This window comes from Colobus angolensis, unplaced genomic scaffold (genome assembly GCF_000951035.1).
Source record: "Colobus angolensis palliatus isolate OR3802 unplaced genomic scaffold, Cang.pa_1.0 Scaffold215, whole genome shotgun sequence".
NCBI classification, from domain to species: domain Eukaryota; kingdom Metazoa; phylum Chordata; class Mammalia; order Primates; family Cercopithecidae; genus Colobus; species Colobus angolensis.
This window is the reverse complement of record NW_012115322.1, coordinates 493,256-516,140: the sequence shown is the minus strand read 5'-3', so window position 1 is coordinate 516,140 and position 22,885 is coordinate 493,256. Positions and strand designations below refer to the sequence as shown.

Sequence of the window (22,885 nt, the reverse complement as noted above, 5' to 3'; positions counted from 1 at the left end):
AAAAAATGTTTATACAATTAAATTTAAGATGAGCATGCTTATTATAGTGTAGTAAAAAGAACAAGGATCAGAAAGAGTCAGAAAACCTGTGTTTGAACAACAGAAACATTGGAAAAATACATCAGAGATCTTATACACACACACACACACACACACACACACACAGAGTATATGATTTCAGGTAAGTCATTTAATCTTTGAGCCTCAGTTCCCTCATCTGCAAAATGGAGATAATATCTACTTGCCAGATATAGAAGCTTGAATCAGCTAAGGGATCTAAAGAATATGATAAACTGTAAAGCGTCATTGAAAGATAAGTTAAAAATTGGAGAAACAAAAAGTACTGCCCCACATGAAAAGGTAATTGTAGTTGAAATATCTCACTAAAAAATATTTGAAGAATATATTTGAAGAATCATCTACTGCACGTAGTTGCTAAAGGCAAGGAGTTGTGAATTACGTTACTTCCAAATTAACCAGAGAAGAGGAAGATGAGGATTAAAATTCATTATCTGGAATATTTTGTGTGAGTTTTTTTGTTTGGTTTTTTTTTGAGATGGAGACTCACTCTGTCGCCCAGGCTGGAGCGCAGTGGCACGATCTCAGCTCACTGCAACCTCTACCTACCGGGTTCAAGCAGTTCTCCTGTCTCAGCCTCCAAAGTAGCTGGGATTACAGGCACATACCACCACGCCTGACTAATTTTTGTATTTTTACTAGAGATGGAGTTTCACCACGTTGGCCAGGCTGGTCTCAAACTCCTGACCTCAGGTGATCCACCTGCCTCAGCCTCCCAAAGTGTTGGGATTACAGGCGTGAGCACCTGACTGTATTTTTATAAGTTCTTAAATAAACTCATATAAAACTTTCGTGAGAACCACGAAAGAAGGAGAGAGGGAGAAGAGAAAAGAAAACTCAGCCTACATCCAGGGATTCAAATAAAACTGTTACAGAGGAAGAATACAAAGCCCCAGTTGTTTCTGTAAAACTTGGGGTTGCCTGTCTGATATCTAAAGGAACCACTGTTTGAGTTATAAATTCAGCACCTGATTTGCCAAACCTTTTCTCTCTGTCTTCAACGTGGCCAATGTGAACAACAGAAACATTGGGAAAATACGTAAGAGAATTTCAGCACCTTGCCAAACACATTTATTTTGAAGCACTTCAGATGGATTATAGGCATCCTATTTATGTGAATTAATATATTTTGCCCTCTAAATATTAGAATTGTAGATATTGTATTAAAAGTCGAAACTGCTTTGGTTGGCAGTTTTCCGTTACCCACACTTTTAAAAACTGCTTCTATCCCATGTTATTTTCAGGAGCTAGTTGCCTGCTTGCTAGACATCAATGATGTAAGTACCTTTATTAAGTCACCAACTTGAGTTGCACTGTGTAGAAATGTTATTCTTAGGAACAAAAATATTCTTTAGTCGTGATCAACTATCAGCATGAATTGAAAAGGCACCTGAGAAGTCTTGGTGATCTTGTTCTTTTCGATAGTTACCACCCCTCCACTGAGATTCCCAGCTTTTCCATTCACTTTGATCCTCTTGCAAAAACCATTCAAAATTGGCAGCTTCCATGATTCCATCTTGTAGAGGGTGAATGGAATCAAGAGTGAACTTCAGAACCTTCTTTTTCTGTCCCCCTTCTCCCCATTTGGCACAAGCTTTTTCATGGGTTCCATGGCAGCAGTGGAGGTAGAAAGAAGAGATGGGCAGACGTGCCAAGGCAAATGGCGGCATCCGAGTTTTCTTAGAAGTGGATGCAGTGTGGACCAACTGTGTTTTAAAGCATGAGGCTTCCTTATTTTCTCTTTCTTGGAAATATGTCAGTAAGCTGCTCAAACAAATGAAAAATATGTGGAATACAGCAACAAATGCTAAATAAGCATATGTGAAAAAGTGTGAGTTTATTACATGTAGACCTTGTTCGTAATTTAAAGTCCTAAGGAAATATAGTCCAGTCAACAGGACCAGCAAATATGTGTATTTGAGTAAGCCTCCGAGTCGCCACAGTCCCAAGCAGGAAATGAAGAAAAGCTACCTTTACTGACCATCAAAGATAGGGCTCACTAAATGAGTGAATGCTAATGTGTTACATGTGCTACTCCACCAAATTTTATTATTGTAAAAATAAAATTGAGCCCAGGAGTTCAATACCAGCCTGGGCAACATGGTGAGACCTTGTCTTTAGAAAATTAGCCGGGCGTGGTGGCCTGCACCTATAGATCCAACTTCTTAGGAGGCAGAAGTGGGAGGATTGCTTGGACCTGGGAAGTCGAGGCTGCATTGAGCTGTGATTGTGCCACTGCATTCCAGCCTGGGTGACAGAGTGAGGCTCTGTCTCAAATAAATTTTTTTGAATAATTGGAATTATATTATTTAAAAGGGTGATATTTATTTATATTCTGATATCTCTCTGGCATCAGCTGTTGTCATACATGAGGTTGGAAATAATGACTGGCTTCTAGATAGCTCATCAGTTCAGTTTTCTGAGCTTTTGTGATTATTTTAGCCCTCAGCTGAACTACTGCTAAATCCCCATGGCAATAGGATCCCCTCTGATTCCTTGGTGAAGTGATGGTGATTTTAAAAAAGGAATTTATACGCAGACACAGTGATGGCACTGGAGATGCTGAATAGTTGTGAATTACTTAGAAATTGCTCTCAAGATAGAACATTTGGAGGAATAATTAGAAAAAGTATGCTGCTCTTTTTTTTTTTTTTTTGAGATAGAGTCTCGCTCTGTTGCCCTGGCGGCCGGATCTCAGCTCACTGCAAGCTCTGCCTCCCGGGTTTACGCCATTCTCCTGCCTCAGCCTCCGGAGTAGCTGGGACTACAGGCGCCCGCCACCTAGCCTGGCTAGTTTTTTGTATTTTTTTAGTAGAGACGGGGTTTCGCCGTGTTCGCCAGGATGATCTTGATCTCCTGACCTTGTGATCCGCCTGTCTTGGCCTCCCAAGGTGCTGGGATTACAGGCTTGAGTCACCGCGCCCAGCCATTGCTCTTTTTTTTTTTTAAAGCAGCTTTATTGAGATACAGTTCATATACTACACAATTCTTCCTGATTATTTTTGAATAAAGGGAAAATATTAATAGGTGTCCTACTACAAACCATTTCCCCCTATTTTCAAGGATAAACAACAAATAGAGATTTTAAATAATAATATTATCTTTTCAGTATTATTACAGTGACCTTTAGCATTTTGAAATCTACAAGCAAGCAAGGCTTCAGTGGACCATGCAGAATGTTCTGGTTCCCTGTGTCGGAGAAGTAGTACAAGTTTCTGTGGGATAAACAAATGCATGCACACGCTGGCCACTTGTCAGAGTGAAATACCAAAAAATTCCATTGTGAAGTAAGCGATAATCAGATTATAAAGAATTAAAGTAAGAAAATACCTTTTGGGTTGTAGGTAGAACAGGGTCATGCTCTGTTACCCAGGTTGGAGTGCAGTGGCACAACCAGGGCTCACTGCAGCCTTGACCTCCTGGGCTCAGGTGATTCTCCCACCTCAGCCTCCTGGATAGCTGGGACTACAGGCATGTACCACCATACCCAGCTAATTTTTTGTATTTTTAGTAGAGAGGGGGTTTCACGATGTTACGCAGGGTTGTCCTCATTTCTTGATGAATCTGTTTTTTCCTTTAGAGCTGATTTAAACTTTTTTTGTGAGAAATACAGCATCTATATAGAAAATGTAGTTAAGCCCGAGAACCAGCATCATAAGTAGTATAAAGCCAGCACCTTCGTAACTGCTACTCAGATCAAGCAATAGAACTGCTGGCCTCTTACGAATGTGCCATATTTCCCCTTTTGATTACGACTTTCCCCACTTCAGTCTTCCAACCATGACTTTCAGGCTGATCATCTCCAAGTATACATATATACACACAATATAAAACCATATATCTATGTGTATAGTGTTACCACTTGAGTATGTATCTGTAACCATTAAAGTTTAATGTTTCTTATTTTATAAGTGTGAAGAAATGAAATCAGGTGTTCTTCTTGGCTCAGCATCAGATTTGTGAGATCCATTCATAGGAGCATGCAGTACATGGCTTGTTTTCATTGTAATCTAGCATACCATTGTATGAGTGTAAATCTAAGTACTTGTTCATTTTATGGTTTGTGGACATGTGGCTTCTACCCAGGTTTTTACTGTTGCCTGTTCTGCTTTGGACATTAGCGTCTATAAAACCTGATACACATGGTGTGAATTTTTCAAAGTATGGTTCCTCTTTTGGCAGTATTAGCATAAAACATGTTAGAAATGTTGATTCTTGGCCCCCACCTCTGACCTACATTCAGATATCACCTTGGACGGTGTATTATGTATGTGTATGTTCATGCTTATTCCAGTGACTACCTTTGCTCAGGATACTTTCGGATCTTCCAGGTTGGAATCCATTCATGATGGCACACACGTGTATCCATGCAAACCCACACTCCCCCATTCCAGTTATTTAGCAATTGACTTACTGCTCATATTTGAAAAAAATTAGCTTTATCAGTTTGGGTCAAATGTTTTGTTATTTTCAAAAATAAAATAAATATCCAAAAGAGAAAGATTTGCCAACATTGAAGATAAGATATTCAAGAGAATACACAAAAGATTGAAGACCTGCTGAAGGAGGACCTGAAACAGGTTGGGCAAAGCACCGTTCCTGGAACGGAAGCTGCAGGGCCCTGTGGAGAAAGCAGTACTGACTCTGGAGTTGAGCAGATGTGGGTTCAAACCCACATATATCTGTGACCAGCAGTGTCATCAAAGAGAGTTCTGCATTTCTCTGAGCTTCAGTTTTCCTCCTATGCAAACAGGGGATCACATCTACTACCAAGATGCAAAACAATTAGTACATAATGACTGCTCACAGGGCCACGTTTATACTGTGGATGCATTTTGGTCATATTTTGGTAACATAATCTGATGTGGCTGACTGTGTCATGGCTTCATACCTTTCATACTTTTGACTTTTGTGCTTTCTGCAGGAACGATTCCAGGTAAAGAATCCTCCCCATACATACATTCAAAAGCTCAAAGGCTATCTGGATCCAGCTGTAACCAGGAAGGTAAGATGGATTTGTTTACACTCTTTGTTGTTGCTTCTTTATTAGTGAGCAGAATCCTCCTGCATTGGAAGAGACCTTCCTTCCTCTGCATTAGAGCCTCTGTCAGAGCCTCCACAAAAAAGAACCTTGGGAGACCAACAACGTAAGAAGACAAAGGAAAAAAAAAATACCCTTCTCACTTGAAGATGTGTATAAAAGTCCTTTCCTGACATGAGAGTCACATACCTCTAATGGTTATTGAGTCACTATTATTTCCAGTTACACAGGGCAGTGAGTGCAGTCCAGAGGTGTTTAGGCCCCTACAAGAGCAGGCTTTGCAAAGGGAATACTTGCCTTTCAGTTTTTTATGCCTTGGTGCATTTCCAGAGACCTTGAAAAAAATCACTGGGCCTTTGTCATCCCAGCTGTGCACTCACATCCTGTGTTGATGCTTTTAGCAGCTCCCCTCCTACCCACCCCAACCCCTGCCCCTGGCCTGAGAAGGTAAGGAGAGAATAGTTGATTCCATTCTCAACAGACTCTCTCCTTTTACAAACAAGCTCTGCTTTGTGCAGCCACACAATTGGTTTAAACTGATGCCTTGTGGTAAAGCATGTAGCCTGGTACGGCCCTGCGGGCCCGAATCAGTCCTGGGATGTCTCAGGGCAGAGCTGTCCTTGCTCAAGATGGGTGGACGGGTGCTTTACCAGATAGCGCTTGTTTTTCTATTGACCTTCTACAACTCCTGCTTTCAGTGCTCCAGCGAAAATATCTCAGGCTGATTCTCTCTGTTGTTTCAATGTGAGATTTATGAGAAAAGAACGGTATACTTTACCTACTTAGCCACTATTTCCAGGGCTCTTGATGCTTGTATTAAAAAAATTTTTTTTTTCTTTATTTTCTACTCTAACTCTTCCTCCTCTCATCCCCTATCCCCACCCCAATAAAAAAAAAGTCCAGCAAAGGAGAACAGCTATTATTTCCTTTTGGAAGTTTCCTGGGCCTTTCTCTTACGGTTAATATGTAGACAAGGGGAAATAAAGTCTAGTAGTGATGATGACAGTGGAGTGCAGAACTTCATTGCTGGCTGTATGTCATGTGATTTGAATGTGACACAACCTTGAATCCAGGAACGTACCTGTCAAAATATCATTGATACTTCTCCCCTCTTAAATGTGGCACACACATTTCTTTCCAAAAGATCTGTTGTCAGGTCCTACAAATGAAACCGTTGCTCAGTTCTTGTTAATTTTTCTCATTCCTCCTTTTCCCTAAGAACGTGGCAGTCTTAATGTCATCAGTTTAAAGAGGTCTGTAAAGGAAGATACACCCAGGCCGGGCACGGCAGCTCACGCCTATAATCCCAGCACTTTGGGAGGCCAAGGCGGATGGATCACCTGAGGTCAGGAGTTCAAGACCAGCCTGACCAACATGGTGAAACCCCATCTCTACTAAAACTACAAAAATGAGCCGGGCATGGTGGTAGGTACCTGTAATCCCAGCTACTCAGGAGGCTGAGGCAGGAGAATCCCTTTAACCCGGGAGGCGGAGGTTGCAGTGAGTCGAGATTGTGCATTGCACTCCAGCCTAGGCAAAAAGAACAAAAAACTGCGTCTCAAAAAGAAAAATAAATAAATAAAGACACAGCCATGTACACAAAACACATTCCCAGACGGGTGTTTTTCTGCACTATTTCTTTGCAAAGGGACAGGAAGATCCTATTTTAGAATTGATTTCTAAATGTTTTCTGAAATCCCCAAACTTGTAACCTTCAGGCTAGATGGCTTAGACCTCAGCATTGAGCCCTAATGCTTACCCTGAGCTGAGTGTGGCAGAGATGCTGATATTTATACAGAAGACTGAGACCTGAGACCTTTCCTCATGTAGAATTCATCCTACCTCCAAAACATTCCTTCCACATGTTTCCAGTTCTGAATAGAAAGGAAAAAATATGCACACTCCTAGAGAGTGCTGCTTAGGCCCCCATTTCCATATCCCACATGGAGGAAGATGCTTAGAAGGAAGAGGTGGGCTTCCTCCTGGCACAGTTCCAGTTTTCCTTTAGATCAGCTGTTTCTGGGTTTAGGCAAAGAGAACAAAGTGAAGCAAAACAACAAATAAGCTTCCCAGAAAATGTTTTGCTTCCTCACAAATAATAAACTGGAGCAGGACAAAAGATGTCTGTTTGGGCCTTCATTCCCGACATTTCTGCCCTGGCCCATGTGCGTTCACCTGAATAGCCATGTTTGGTCTGTGCCTCATCTTTCAAGATCAGTCATTCAGCTCAGAAAAAATAAAATGGATGGTGGATTAACCACCCCTGCTTTAATTCTGTCAGGAGCTGGCAGGAGGAAATGATCTGTTCCACACAACATAATTGTAATGCTTAGAGCCTGGAAAAAAAAGGAGATTTGTTGAAATAAGACATGGCTTGCAGGTAAAATGAGCTTAAAATTCTCAGCTGTATTATGGTGGGGGAGAAAAAGATTTCAAATCGGGGCTTTAAATTTCAGCCAGACAGTCTAGGCTGGGCAGTTTTCCTTTAACTGTGTCTGGAGTCCTCGAATACTTGATTCGTTAATCTTTTGTGCAAATTGAGTAGAAGATACTTAATTTGCTTTTTAAAAAATTTTTTTTTAAACATTTTCTATTTAGATTATCTTCTAAATAGTTTTAAATGAAACCTCTAGGGCAGGAAAGGAAGAGCCTAAATTAGATATCTCTATGAACAGAACTCTCCAAACCAGCCTCCTTATTTAATACCAGGAAGTGATTAGTCTGTGTTTAAAGGAGTCTGGTCCCTTGCTGGCGCTGCAGTTGTGAGATGAAACCTATTGTAGGGCTCAACCTGGGCTCAGCTGCCTCTGTGGGCTCATCCCAGGCCTCCTTTGATGGGGAGGGAAGAGAGAATAGTACAGACCGCTCACAGATCCTCTCTGGCTCCCCAACGGCACATAATTTCTCTACAGTTTAAAGCATTCTGGACACATTTTAGAAGTGCAAAGTGTTAGCACTCATTGTGTACATATTAGAGAAGTGGACTCCAAGACTTCTTGTGGCCCAGAATCTAACCGAAAATTGAGCTGTTCCTAAGATAATGTAATACAGGAATAAAGTCAGTTTAGTTTACCTCTGTTATCAGGCAGTTGCAGAAGGGTAGTGCCTAGGTAGCATAGTCAGTGCCCAAAAATGCTAGCGTTGCTGCTGTTATTATTACCTCATCATGTTTTGATATAGTTGCCTGGTTTCGATACATAGCTCTTAGCCCTGCAGCAGACCCTCTTTTATACTCTGCTATATCCTCAGTGCTACACTGGGTGCCGTTGTGCCTGATGGCATATGTAAGGGATGACCTTGCCCCGAGGAAGCAGAAGGCAGCATTAGGGGCTGGGTGTTAGTTAGTTCCTTTGTATTGCTATAAAGAAATACTTAAAGGCTGGGTAATTTATGAAGAAAACAGGTTTATTTTGGCCTATAGTTCTTTAGGCTGTATAGGAAGTGTGGTGCTGGCATTTGCTTCTAGTGAGGGCCTCAGGGGGTTTACAGTTACGGCGGAAGGCTAAGGGGGAGCAGGCGTGTCACATGGTGAGCAAGAGGGAGGAGGTACCAGCCTCTCTTAAACAACCACATCTCACAGGAACCCTTCGGAGTAAGAAGCCACTTATTATCGCGAGGACAGCACCAAGCAGTTCAAGCGCTATCTGTCCCCGTGACCCGAATACCTCCCACTAGGCCCACCTCCAACATTGGAGGTCCTATTTCAATGTGGGATTTGAAAGGGACAAATATCCAAAGCATATCAGGGGCCCGGCAGAAGCAAAGGCTGCAGGGAATGAGTCAGAAGTGTGCACAACACAGAGCTTGGAAGGCTGACTTATTTTCTGACAACCACCTGTGCAGGCAGCTCAAGACTTAGGACTCTGACGTGGGAGTGGCCACATTGGAACAGCCAGCACATCTGGAAATGGTTGCCTTAGCTGTGTGACCAGAGACCCTAGAATTTTTTGTCTCCTTTCTCTTGCCTTCTCTATAGACATAGCAGACTGCCTGCTCCATCCTACTGACTCTCCTCTACTCTATTCCTAATTTTTAGCTCCAAGGAAGAGTTTAAAGAGCGAGAACACCTTTAGCTGCCCATCCTGCACTACTTGCCCCCATTCTTTTTTTTTTTTTTTTTGAGATGGAGTCTTGCTCTGTCACCCAGGCTGGAGTGCAGTGGCACGATTTCGGCTCACTGCAACCTCCTCCTCCCAGGTGCAAGCAATTCTCGTGCCTCAGCTTCCCGAGTAGCTGGGATTACAGGCATGTGCTACCATGCCTGGCTAATTTTTGTATTTTTTTTTTTTTTTTTTGAGACGGAATCTCGCTGTGTCACCCAGGCTGGAGTGCAGTGGCCGGATCTCAGCTCACTGCAAGCTCCACCTCCCAGGTTTACGTCATTCTCCTGCCTCAGCCTCCCGAGTAGCTGGGACTACAGGCACCCACCACCTCGCCCGGCTAGTTTTTTGTATTTTTTAGTAGAGACGAGGTTTCACCGTGTTAGCCAGGATGGTCTCAATCTCCTGACCTCGTGATCTGCCCATCTCGGCCTCCCAAAGTGCTGGGATTACATGCTTGAGCCACCGCACCCGGCCAATTTTTGTACTTTTAATAGTGACGGGATTTCTTCATGTTGGCCAAGCTGGTCTCGAACTCCTGACCGCAGGTGATCTACCCACCTTGGCCTTCCAAAGTGCTGGGATTACAGGTGTGAGCCACTAAGCTTGGCCATTACTGCCTTTTCAAGCCAAGTACTGTGCAGAGCCTCCTCACTGCTGGGAAGTGGTCTAGGAAGCTCTGGGGTTGGGTGCCCTCCAAACTCTCAAGTATGCCACCATTTCTTAGGCCTGTTTCAACAGAAGAGGGGAGTGCCTCTCTTTTTTCCATCACATTGGGGATATTTTTGTTTCCTATTTCTTACTATACTTGGATTCTGGAAACCTGACACGGTCTCTTTAGATTGTCTTGGGAATGGCATTTACGGAGGAACTGTGAGACTATCTTCTTCCTTGGGGGCCCTGCTCAGAAGCAGCTGGTGGGGAAGGCAGGGGCTTTCAGAAGAAGATGACAGGGTAACAGGAGCCTGTTGTGCTGAGCCATGCTTCAGGCCTTCATGGGGCACCAAGTCCCAGGTGTGGGCGTAGCTCTTGCCACTCCACATTCTGGAATCCTCACTTCCATCCTCCTTCCTTTTCTTCTTGTCCTTGGAGCTGAAGGACTCTGTGTCCATTGCAGTTGTGGCAGCAGAGGAGAGAGGTCCTTTATATCCTCAGCCAGAATTCTCAAAGCTCTTTCCTGTAAACAGTGTAACATAAAGGTGGTTCAGGTTCGGAGCACAGATAGCCTGGAACTCTGCTTAGGAGGCGCTGACATCAAATTTTCTTCCTTCAAAGTGGCCTGAGACTGTCACTTTAAATAAATATTTCTGTAGGAAAATGTGTTCCAAAGGACTGATGTGCAATGTAGCCCATTAGTATCTTGGAAATGATTTAGGATCACGAGGCTAGAGAGGTGTATATTAACACATTTACTATCAGAGGTGGATTCAGTGATAAAAGAAGCCCCAAGGGAGTCCTGGTAGGGTAGGTGGGGAAGGTTCCTACCATTTCCTGATAAGAATATTTCCCTATGCCTAAACTGTTTGTGAAAACAACACGGCTTATGCTGAATGCCTCTTTTCCTTTTGGGAGTCTGAATTTCTGTTATGTACTAGACAGAGAGTTGCCTGTTAAACCAGCTCGCAATAAGAACCTGGCCACTGAGTCTCTAATGAGCTTTATGCATGTTGTCATTTGTGTCTCCTCGGGGAGAGGACTCCTGGAAGATTGCACCTGGTTTCCTGCACGTTTTATCCCATGAACCTTTTCTCTTCGCTGATTTTGCTTTGTATTGTTTTGCTGTAATATGTCATAGCCACGGGTATGACTGTATGCCGCCGAGTCCTTTGAGTCCTACTAATGAATCATTGAAACTGGAGGTAGTACTGGGGTCCCTGACCCATAGGAATACTGGTGAATATTGTTGTGTGTGGGAGTTAGGAATATAAAATCTACTTGCTGAAAGACACATTTTTGTGTGTCTTTTTCTAAAACAAGGACTTTTTCTAGTCCTTTCTCAGTAGCTAATTTTCATAGTGAGGAAAATGTGTATGCTCTGTGACAAAAAAAGGGAGGGAAGCCCATTTTAGAAGTGAAGATATTTTTCATATTGTGTTAAATTTATTATAACTGAGCTTCAGTTATAGCAGTTGCTAAAATACTTTGTGTGAATATGTGTTGTTAAATTATAGAAATTCAGACGGCGTGTTCAAGAATCTACACAAGTGCTAAGAGAACTGGAAATTTCTTTAAGAACCAACCACATTGGGTAAGTATACCCCTTTAACATCTTAGCTGTAAAGCTTTTGGACACTTTACAAAATAACTGAATCATATTCAAAGAATTGAGCTTCCTTATGGTTCATTATAAATTAAAAGACTGAGGTTTTAGTAGATGAAACCTTTGTTAGTACTCAAATTACTTACTGCCCAAGAATCAGCAGAAGCAAGACAGATAGTCTTTGATTTGGAATTCGTAACAATTCTATATTTCTTTGCGCGGGTGCGGTAAATATGGACACTTGGTTTCATGTTTGCATAACAATTCTCTGGCAAATCAGGAACTCCCAACAGTAGATGTAGACTGAGATCTTGGAAAATCTCTAAGCTTTTACTGTAGTTCTCCAAGTTGCTGAGTTGAAGCTACTTTATTTCCCTTTTGTTAATTCTCTAGAGTTTCTGGCCAGAAGGGGACGGAAGCTGGAATAATGTCACTTGACTCATGTCACTGCACTCAGACACATTCTCAGTCTCTTTTTCATACATCTCAAAACCTCAGGACCATGAAGTATAAATCCACTCTGGGAAAATAAAATTCAGGGAATCTCTGCACTGAGCATTCTGAGTTTCTTTCAGGCAACAACATGGTTGCTTTGCCTCAGGCAAGTACAGTGGTATTATATTCTCCCTTACCCCTGGGTGGCCTAATTGTACCATGTCTTCAAATAAGATGGCTTCTCTCTGAGGCAGAATAATACCAGGTATCCTATTTTGTAACCCCCTTTCTGCCCAAAGCACCTGTGTAACATTGGGCAAGCTATTTAACCCCTTTGGTTTTGATTCTTTGAGCTTTACAATGAGAGGACTATCGACTTTTAGATCCTTTAGAATTTTCCCATGACATTCTTTGCAAGTCTTTTGGAAATGAATTTTCATGTATATGTATTGAGCTTTAGTTTTACAGAGTATCCTGTAACATACAGTAAGTCCTCTCTCAGTGATAGGTTCTTCTTGGAAACCATGAGTTTAAGTGAAATGATGTTATAAAACCTTTTTCCCCCCTCATCAATGTCATAATGAAATAATGTTATTTGAGGTTAAGTAAGGACTTGATGTGGATTTATTATGTAGGTAAAACTTTATTTCAGACTGCTGTAAGCCGTTCAAATGGTTAATTAGCATAGTTATTTCAAAATAAACTTTTAGAAATTGTAGAAATGCTATTTTGATTGATAGGTGATGGAACTTGGGTAAGAATGTGCATTTCTTAAATGATAACTAGCAGGTTTGTCACCTTGAGAATGAAATATTCAGAAAATGAATTAATTCTAGACTTTGTCCCTGAAAATGAGCTGTAGAACAAAGAATCATAGAGTCATGATTTTTGAACTGGAAGAGAAATTAAGAATTGCCTAATGCCTCATTTTACAGATTAAAAGAATTAAAGACCAGAGAAGGTGAGTGAATTGCACAAAGTCTACAGCTGTAGAGCCAGGTGCTTTGGCTCAAGTTGCTCTGTTGCTTTTCCTGTATGACTTATGCTGGCAGCCGTTTCCCTGAAAGTAAATAAGATTATCAGGGATCTGGGATCAAAGCAATGAGGCTTCTCTGCTGGAGATGAAGATGGTGGTAGTTTAATACTTTTGGGCATTTAAACTAAGGACATTTAAATACTTTCCAATATTTATGGATCAGGAGCTAGATTTGATTTTGTTTGGTCCAACCCTAGGCCTTTGGCCCTTTTAACTGAAAATGGTGGAATGAACTGCAACCAGGATTTCTACAAATTGTCAAAAAGCATTTCTTAGGCTGGGTGCAGTGGTTCACATCTGTAATCCTAGCACTTTGGGAGGCTAAGGTGGGTGGATCACCTGAGGTCAGGAGTTTGACACCATCCTGGCCAACATGGTGAAACCCATCTCTGCTAAAAATACAAAAAATTAGCCAGGCGTGGTGGCGCATGCCTGTACTCCCAGCTACTTGGGAGGCTGAGGCAGGAGAATCACTTGAACCTGGGAGGTGAAGGTTGCAGTGAGCTGAGATCACTCCAGCCTCGGTGACAGAACAAGACTCCATCTCACAAAAAAAAAAAAAAAAGCATTTCTTTAAGCATTGCTGAAGTAACATGAAATTGACCATCAAATACAAAAGGAAGATGATCATTTCCAACACAAACTTGGCTGAATAGAAGAACCTTGTTTGGGTTGAAGCCAGTGCAGTCTGCAAGCAATTGGAGTGGTTTGTTGTTGAGGATACTATAGGCATGTTGAAAGATTCTTACGTTTGTTTCATCTTTATCGGGTGAAGTTTTCCCTCGCCCACCACCTATGTGAGGGACTCTGAAAGCCTTGGCTTTAGCAGCAGAAAAATTGATGGAGATGCATTGTCCGATTGTATGCAAGCAATCACTAGCATAAATTTACATGAAGTAAAACCACACAACCAGAGTTTGACCATCTTGCCTGTCCTGAAAAGCTAAACCTGAACTCACTCTTTGTTAAGTAAACTAACTGGCTTGATCTCACTTGATAGGGATATCTTCTGAAAAATTACTCAATAATGACTAAAACAATTAGTTACTAAAATAAAGAATTCTTGAAATGCAAGATGCTATATGAGGAAGCCATACATTTTATTGTACTGTTTAACATACTGTAATAGATAGATAATTCAGGGCTGAGTGTGGTGGCTCACACCTGTATTCTCAGCACTTCAGGAGGCCGAGGCAGAGGATTACTTGAGCCCGAGAGTTTGAGACCAGCTTGGGTAACATAGTGAGACCTCGTGTCTACAAAAAAATAAAATATTAGCCAGTCACAATGGCACGTACCTGCAGTGCCTGAGATGCTGAGGCAGAAGGATCAATTGAGCCCGTGAGTTTGAGGCGGTAGTGAGCAGCCATTGCACTCTCTGAGTAACAAAGTGAGACCCTGTCTCAAAAAATAAAAACAAAAAATCAGTGCCCATTTGCTCAAATTTTTGCTATGCCGCTTTCTAGTTATTTGGCCTTAGATAAGTTACATAAGTTTTCTGTACTTACTATATAACCCAAGTTAAATTCTCATTGATAAAATGAGTATGATAAGACTTACATCATAGGAATGTTGTAAGGATTAGATGACATAACTTATAAAGACCTAATAAAGGGTCTGCAACTTGATAGTTACTCAATATATGATAGTTGTTTGTTATGCTTGTTGCAAATAGTATCTGTAGTATTCAACAGTATTATATATCTCTAAGGAATTCCCTAAGGCAGAGAGTGTTACCATCTTTATCTAAAATGATCCTGACACCTAGGAGATTATGATTCCCAGAAATTAAAAAAGAGGGATTACATTTACAATCTACTTGTCCTAAAAAAAGTTGTTCTGGGCACATGTTTGCTTTTCAAGGTTAAAGACTTGAGCTTTACCGAGATAACATTCTAAGCTGCAGCTTTGTCAAGCAAAGGGCTTGTTCTGAGTTTTAATATAAGCCTAAAACTCTATAAATGGAACAATCTTCTGAGAAAGAAAATTAATTTTCTTTGAGTCAAATTGAAATAAGAATTAGACTAGAAATAATCTCATTCACTTACTCCTAGGAACTATAATAATAGAGAAGAATTGGATTATGACTTATCTAAGCTTTTGAAATTACTCGAAATACCCTTGAAATGATCCACGTAGTGTTAGAACACACTGGCCATGCAGTGTGAGTAGGCAGATGCCATGGTGCTTAAGATGTCAGAGTGATAGGATTTAAGTGGTGGTGAGGGTGAAGTGGACAGATTTACCAGCTTTATTCTGTGGAACTGATGTGTACACTGTCTCTCCTTGCAGGGAATTTATTGTAGTAAAGCTGCCTATAATGATAGAAAATTACTTTCCATCCTCAGTGGAAGGTCACAGAAGTTCTGAAAGATGCTCATTTCACTTTCTCAATGTGGTGTAGAGAGAACAGGCATGAGATTGCAGAAGGAATGTGGCAAGTTGGCAAGGAGGGGAAGGAGGTTTGTAGAAAAGGGAAGACGCTGAGGAACTGCTTAGTTAATGTCGTCTTCTCTCCTGCCCGCCAGACTTCTTTATGAATCAGTGCTGGCTGAGCCAGGCCAAAAGAAGAAAGACAGGAGAGGGACAAAGGCTGCTTTTAACATGCGTACAACATGTATGGGTGTGTATGTGTGTATCAAGCTGCCTTATGATTAACTTATTCCTAGATGGTATTTTTTTAGAAACCATCAAGGTTATAATCATTTTGTTATTTGTTAAGCACTGTGTTAGGTGCTTTACATTTGTTATTCTGTGTATTTCCTACAAAAATCTTATTGACCATTACCCCTGAATCCCTGTTTTACAGATGAGAATACTGAGGGTCATTTATTAAGTACCTTGCTGAATTCCACACAAGTTAGAAGCACCGAGATTTGAGCCTAGATATAGTCACTTCTAAAATTTGTTACCTAATCCAGCAGTTCTCACATTTTATTTTGGTTTTAGAATGCCGTTATACTTTTAAATTATTTTTGAACCCCTATAATCTTTTGTTTAGATGGGTCAAATCTATTAATGTTTACAATATTAGAAATTAAAACCGATATGTTTGAAATGTCTTTAATAAAATTTAATTTAAATATGTAAATATAAAATAAATGTTATATATTAATATAAATATTAACATTATAAATTAAATGACATGTTTTATGAAAAATATTCTTCAAATAAAAAATTGGTGACAGGCCGCATTGGTTTAATTTTTGCAAATCTCTTTAAAAACTCGTTAATAGTTGGCAGCTAGATTCTCCTATCTGAGTCAACATTCAGTTTGTTGTGATCTGTTTTGATTGATGTATATGAAGAAAGTTGGGCCTTATACACACTTAGAGATGAGTTTTTTAATGGTCTTTTCAGATAATTGTGGATATTCTTTTTTTGGTAATACCCCCAAAATTGAATGACTGGTAACTGATTCTTACAGATAGCTATAATGTAGAGTCTGAAATCATATCAGTGAACTTTTTGTGCTTTATTATATTAAAATCCACTGGCCAGGTGCAGTGGCCTGCAGTCTCAGCAACTTTGGAAGGCCGAGGTGGGCAGGATGGCTTGAGCTGGGAGTTTGAGACCAGCCTTGGTAACATGGTGAACCCTTGTCTCTATAAAAAATACAAAAATTAACCAGCTGTGGTGGCATGAGCCTGTAGTCCCAGCTACTCAGGAGGATGAGGTAGGAGGATCACTTGAGCCCAGGAGGTTGAGGCTGCAGTAAGTCATGATTGTGCCACTGCACTTCAGCCTGGGCAACAGAGTAAGACCCTGTCTCAAAAAATCCTTTGTGCTGTCTTGCACTTTGATTGGGTCTTTTTATCCATACGTGAACTTGTGACATGATTTCTTAACATCACGCGTTAGTCATTTGGAAGATCAGAATAACTCAGTGAAATCATGTTTCTCAAATGTTGAAGTGTATCACTTTGCAATATTTTTAAAAATCACATTTGTTAATAACCACCAGTCTGATTAGAATATATTTTAAGTATTGAGAAGCTGTCAAACTGATGGTGGTGAATACAGGTTTTCCAGAATTCTAATTTTTGTTTGAAAGTTCAAAGTTGGTCATCAACAACAAATATTGTATTGTCCCTGAAAGGACAGGCTCACTTCATATTTGAGTAAATGTCTGCCACATACCCCAAACTGAATCACCACATACCCCAAACTGCCACATACCCCAAATTGAATCATTTTTACAAGTAAATTGACATTCCATGAAAAAATGGCTAGTTCAGCTCACAACTCGAACAGTTGCACAGGTGCTTTTCCTTGAGACAACCGTGCTACTTGGGCAGGTAGCAGAAGTACTTTATGTGAGCTTCCTGTTTTGTCATGCTGAAAATGAAAAAGACGTGTACTAAATGAGTAAGCTTTAATAAAATCAGTATTTTCTATTGCTTATCTAAGGGCATTCTTAAGTGAAGCTGGCTTTTTCCCCCTCCTGAGTGCACAGAGTGACAAATACAATAAATAGGTGTCTTCTTTGGTTGCAGCAGTTTTATACAGTATTTCTTTGGCATTATAAATGTCAGTGTCAACAGAGTGAAAACAACCAATGTCCTAATATTTTTATGAAAACAGTTTTACCTTCATAGACACCCTGAGAGGGTTTCAGGGACCCCTAGTGGTGTATGGGCTATACTTTGAGAATCAGTTTGCAACACTGCCTAACAGAGTAGATCTGACCAGTGTTGAATCCGCACAGTGCTTCTTTCTCTTGCTTTTCATGATTTTTCATCAACTTCAGTTCCCACCGTATATCTGTAGGACCTCTCTCTAAAGGAGGCTGGCAAAGGGAGTTAACTGCTCGTTCCTTTCTGTTGTGCAACTTTGGGCCACTTGGCTTGATCTTAGAAATGGAAAGCCAGGAACATCTCTTAAGACCTATATGAGGAGAAATAAGGTTCTAAGATTTGGGGAGACAGAACAAAGGTTTGAAATCAAGCTGTGACCAGCCTACAAGACAACAGTGACTGTTGGCATTGGCACTTACATCTCTTCCTTGCACCCAATTTCTTCCAGAGCTATTTGTCATTGTCCCTGTCTTTTCCAGCTCCTAAGCATCTGATTTAGAATTTGCCTAAATTCAGATTTACAGCATATGGTAATTATATTGAATCCGTGAGGCACTCAGGAAGTTATGCATTCTGTCAGAGTCAGAAATAATTCAACTTTCCAAAACCTATAATTAACCAATTTGAAACTGTTTGCCTATTGGCAACATATTAAAAAGTGTGTGTAGCATGCACAGAGGTGAAATGGAAATAATTGGCTATGGGAACCCTAAATACATGATATAGTCCTTGCATGATCATTTACATAAATCTGCAAAATGAGGCATCCATATTCTTTGAATGCCTTTAGATTCCAGATACTGCTTTGTAAGTTGCCCATTTTTATCTTTACCTGTTTTCTTTCCTTACTCTTTCATTTCTGTAGAAGTTCACTTTCAACTCTGATTGAAAGTGACTGGTTCTCTCCAGTACAGAAAGTCCCAAGTCAAGAAGGGGTAGGGACTGAGATAATAGAAAAATGGGGGTTCTTTTTTTCTTATCCATACCCTTATTGCTGAAATGACTTTGCTAAGCTAGCCTGATACCATTTGATAAACTGGGGAAAGTAGCCAGCCCTGAAAGACTGATCTCATTCTTTCCTAAAGCAGCCAGGGGTGTCAGGACTAGATCAAATCCCAGGAGGAGGATCTTGTAGCTTTGAAAAAGATGTAACTGTATGACATCAAATCAGGGGTAGAATATGTCACACTTTCGCTGACCTTTTAGGAGGTAGGCAGCATGCTGTTACCTTTTACTCAGAAAATTGTCTTCGAGGCCCTTTCACTCAAAGTCAGGAAGTGGAGATGGGGGCGTGAATAAGGACACTGCAGTGAAGTAAGAGAAGCCAATTAGTGTTCTTTATCCCCGCATTAAAACATATGCATATTAGCATGTTAAGTGAATTATAGCTCTGGCTGTACTTGACTATTTCCTACCTTAAAGAAATTTAGTTTTTCATCTATAGGTCACTTGCCTCTTGTCCAGTTGGTGGCTGAACTTTCCAAGTGAGATGGAGGTGCCAGCCGGTGGTTGACACAAGGGCAGGCACTGAGTGCATTCTGGATGGTCTGCACTCTACAGAGGCTGCGTCTGGAAAATCAACCAGAAGAAATGACAGTGGCTGTTTCTCTTAGCTTCTAAATTCGTGTGTTCTTACGAGCCACTAAGAATATGTGAAACTGAGACTGCCCTGAAAAATCTGCCCCCACCCCTGCCGTGATTATTTTTCATATTAAAAAGACACCCACCACCAAGGGCCAGTTTAAATTGTACAATCAGAGCCCATAGACCAGACCAATGGAAAAGCCTAAGCAAGGCTAAGGGGCTTGAATTTAAAGATTTTCTAATCATCAGATTTTGATAGTGAATTCCAGACTTTAAGTCTCCAGCCAGTCACAAAAAAGAAAAAATTCTTTTCACTATTTCTAAGCTTCTAATTACTAGTATTTAAACGTGATCAATGTCTCCTGAGACCTAGCACCATAGCAAGTAATTAAAATAAATAAAAAATAAGTATCTAGTAGATGCTGTGAGATTGTGTATGTGGCTATTTTGAAATGAAACTCCAGCCTCCACCAGTAGCCAGCCCCGTTAGTTTTGTCTAGATCGCATAACAAAGCCCCTTTGTGAGGCCTACCAGGTGGTATTTTCTTTGCCACTGTTGCCACTCCAGGTCTCTCTTAAATTAAATGCTGTACGTTTACAGGCAGCTATGCCAAGTGCATAGGTTTTGCAGTTGCCTCTCTTGAGGCACTTGGGGGGAAAACACAAGGCAAGCTTTCTACTTTCCCACTTTGCTGCCTCCTGGAACTACCTGCAGACCTGGGCTGGGTTTGCATCATGGAGATGACAGGACTAGAAGAAAGAATGAGCTTGAGGATGAAACAAAGAACCCCTTCCCCCTGCCAAAAATTAAAACATACAAACAAACAAACAAAAAACCAAGTATCCTGATTCCATGGGATTGTTTTCTTCCTTTTAAGACAAAGACCTCAAGGGGTTGCTCATGCTTAAGGGATACTTAGTAGAATTGTCCTACTGTTATTTTAATAACTAACAAAACCGGCTTCCATAGTCGCTATCATGTCCATAGCTGGTCAACCTTTTTAGCTTGGTGTTTCTGGAGGAAAGTAACCATTGTGGAATGCAGGTGGCAGATGTACCTTAAGTGGCATTTCAGCGATAGTAGTAGATCTTTTGACTTATTATTTGTTGGAGTTTGAAACTTAGTGAAGGCTTAATCAGGTACCGTATGTTGTTTGAAGATGAATGCACTGGAGGAAATCTGTAAAAGGGGGTGGTGATGTTGTACATCCACCTCCCTAAAGATTGTGTTTGAACCCCCTATCAGGATTGTTATGAAGAACAAATAAGAATGTGTAAACATTCTCCATGAACTGTGGAGCACCATTCAAATGCAAGGTGTTATTATTTAAAAAAGAATTTCAAAAAAACCCTGATATTTGTCATCTACCGGCCTTGATGATGGTATGCAGCGCCTGCAGCTTTTTAAAAGGTTTTAACATTCATGGAAAAAGTTAAGCAAATCATTATCCCTATTGAATTTCTAGAAGCCCATAAACACTGGTCTCTCATTGGCTACTTTAGTGGTTTCTGTAGCTTAGTGTGCCAAAGAGTTGAACTTGGATTTGGAATCCTGCCTGGATTTTTGTGGTTATGTTGTTATGTCCCCCGTCTGCCTCGTTGTCCGTAGTCTTGCTTCCTTCCACAAGCAGGCTGTAGATCAATTGTGGTGGAAGAAGTACATTAAGCAAGTGCCTTCTTTAAAGAAAGTTTCTTACAGATTATCTTAAATCCTCTAAGCAGTAAAATGTAAAGATGGCCCACGTGTACTTTTTGGCCCTTATTTTTGCACGTTAAAAAGTTGTGGTTTTCTTAGTTACCATATCTGAAAAGCTCCTGCCTCATGTGAAGTAGTCTAGGCCTTCCTCCCTATGTCCTTTCAGGCAATGAAAATTTCTGGTGGAAAAAAAAACAAAACTTTGCACTGTGTCCTTTCCTTGGCAGGTCATGTGATCAATTTCTCTAATGATTTTTTTTTCCCCCAATAGATGGGTCAGAGAATTTCTGAACGAAGAAAACAAAGGTCTTGATGTTCTAGTGGAATATCTCTCATTTGCACAGTACGCAGTAACGTAAGTAAAACTTGGCTTGCTTGCATTTGAATTTTTTGTGGTCACAGCAGATGCAAATCAGTGGTAAAGTTATACACCACACAAAGGGCAGAAACTCAGAAGCAGATGTGCTAGGGCTTAGGGAGGTTTGTTTCTATTTGGGTAACTAAAAACAAATCACATAATTGGTATTAGAAATGCCTTTAAGGCAGAAGTGAAACAGGTGAGTAAAAAAATCACCTTTAAAGGAGCCCTTATTTTCAAAAGTAATGCTTTCTTTAGGGCTTAAGTTATATATATGGAAGAATAGTCTAACAGTTAGTGATAGAAGTATGTGATAAATCACTAGGTGATGCAAAAGAGTGACTCCCTTTTTATTTTAAAAATGATGTCTCCATGTATATTTGTATATGCTAGTAAATGCATAGAAAATGATTGCAGAAACAGATACCAAATATAGTGGGTAGGGAGAGGTAACAAGGTAACAAGAGGTAACTGGAGGGAGAGGTAACGAGAGGCTATTCCTTTTTCCTTGATATGTATTTGTATTGTTTTGATTTTCTGCCTATAAACTGAAGGGGAGTAAAAACGGGTCAGAGCAGGAAAGAAAAATCAACCTATTTAACCTTGTTTTTGTTATTTCCTAAAATTCTCCTGTTTTCTTGACTTCCGGAATGATTTACAAGACTCAAAAGTGTACATCTGAATGAGACATTGTCTTCTCCACATTTTCTCCTTTAATCAAAAAAACATCCTAGTATCCACAGACACACTCATACACACAGATTGAAGCAATAATATTCGTTTGTTAATTTGACTGAAAGACATTTCAGCCTTGGTGGTGTTTTTCTTTTCCATTCTTGCTTTAAAAGCAGTAACCTGTTTTTTTAATTTCTTCACTCCAAAGAAGTCCTAAGACTTAATCAGATGTTATCTTATAATCCCCATCATTTCCTGGAGAATTTGTGAAGAGAAAGCTGTAATTATTCCTATTGTATAGATGCAGAAACGAAACTGTTGACTGAAACTGTCTTGATAGGTTTCAGTTCTGATACCTCTCATGTATTAGATGGAATGGACTAAGAAAAACCAATAGACGAGTTCTTATCTTCCTGAGAAATGCTCTTCAAAGGATGTTTCCTATCTATCTCCGTTTCATCAAACACTGCAAGTCTCCCTTATGCTTTATATTATATGCCAAGAGAAAATACTGTTACCTACCCTGTTGGGTGTTTTAAAATCTGGAGTGATATTTATGCAATTCAGAGAAGACTAAGAAATGTCAGGAAGAATGGGTAAGAACAGCATGCTGTATTTTCTGTTGGCTCTAATGAATCCTTTACCTACATGACAATAGAGCTTGGCAACCAGCTTTCCCAAACGTACCTTCACATAAGACCAACCAGGAAAGGAGGTGCTCCTATGAGGGAATTCCTGTAGTCTATAGCGTAAGACAACAGCGCACAAAAGATGAGAATTCAGAGCTTTTGTTTCTCAATCTTGTACCTTTGTAGGGTTTTTTTTTCAAGCAATTGCTTTACACTGTTGCTTATTGGTTTTGGTTGGCTTTCATTAGATAACAAATTTTATATAGATATATAATTTGTCATCTTTCTTGAAACTAATGGGCTGAAAAAATTTCTTACTTTTCCTTGGCATGTGACAATTTCCTAGCCCGTGAAATATGAGACAACAGGCTCATAGTGCATCCCTAAAGAAGCAGCACTCTTTTCTTTTTCTTTTT

The 22,885-nt window shown here is 40.3% G+C and overlaps 1 protein-coding gene across 1 annotated transcript in view; it reads left to right on the top strand.

Annotated features, from left to right (window-relative positions):
- The window catches only part of FMNL2 (formin-like 2), a 130,400-nt gene that overhangs the window by 16,041 nt on the left and 91,474 nt on the right, over positions 1 to 22,885 (top strand). The window contains exons 2-4 of the mRNA XM_011943043.1: positions 5,003 to 5,083; positions 11,391 to 11,467; positions 21,079 to 21,162. Coding sequence (XP_011798433.1) covers positions 5,003 to 5,083; positions 11,391 to 11,467; positions 21,079 to 21,162 — 242 coding nt within the window. The remainder of the gene's footprint in view (positions 1 to 5,002; positions 5,084 to 11,390; positions 11,468 to 21,078; positions 21,163 to 22,885) is intronic.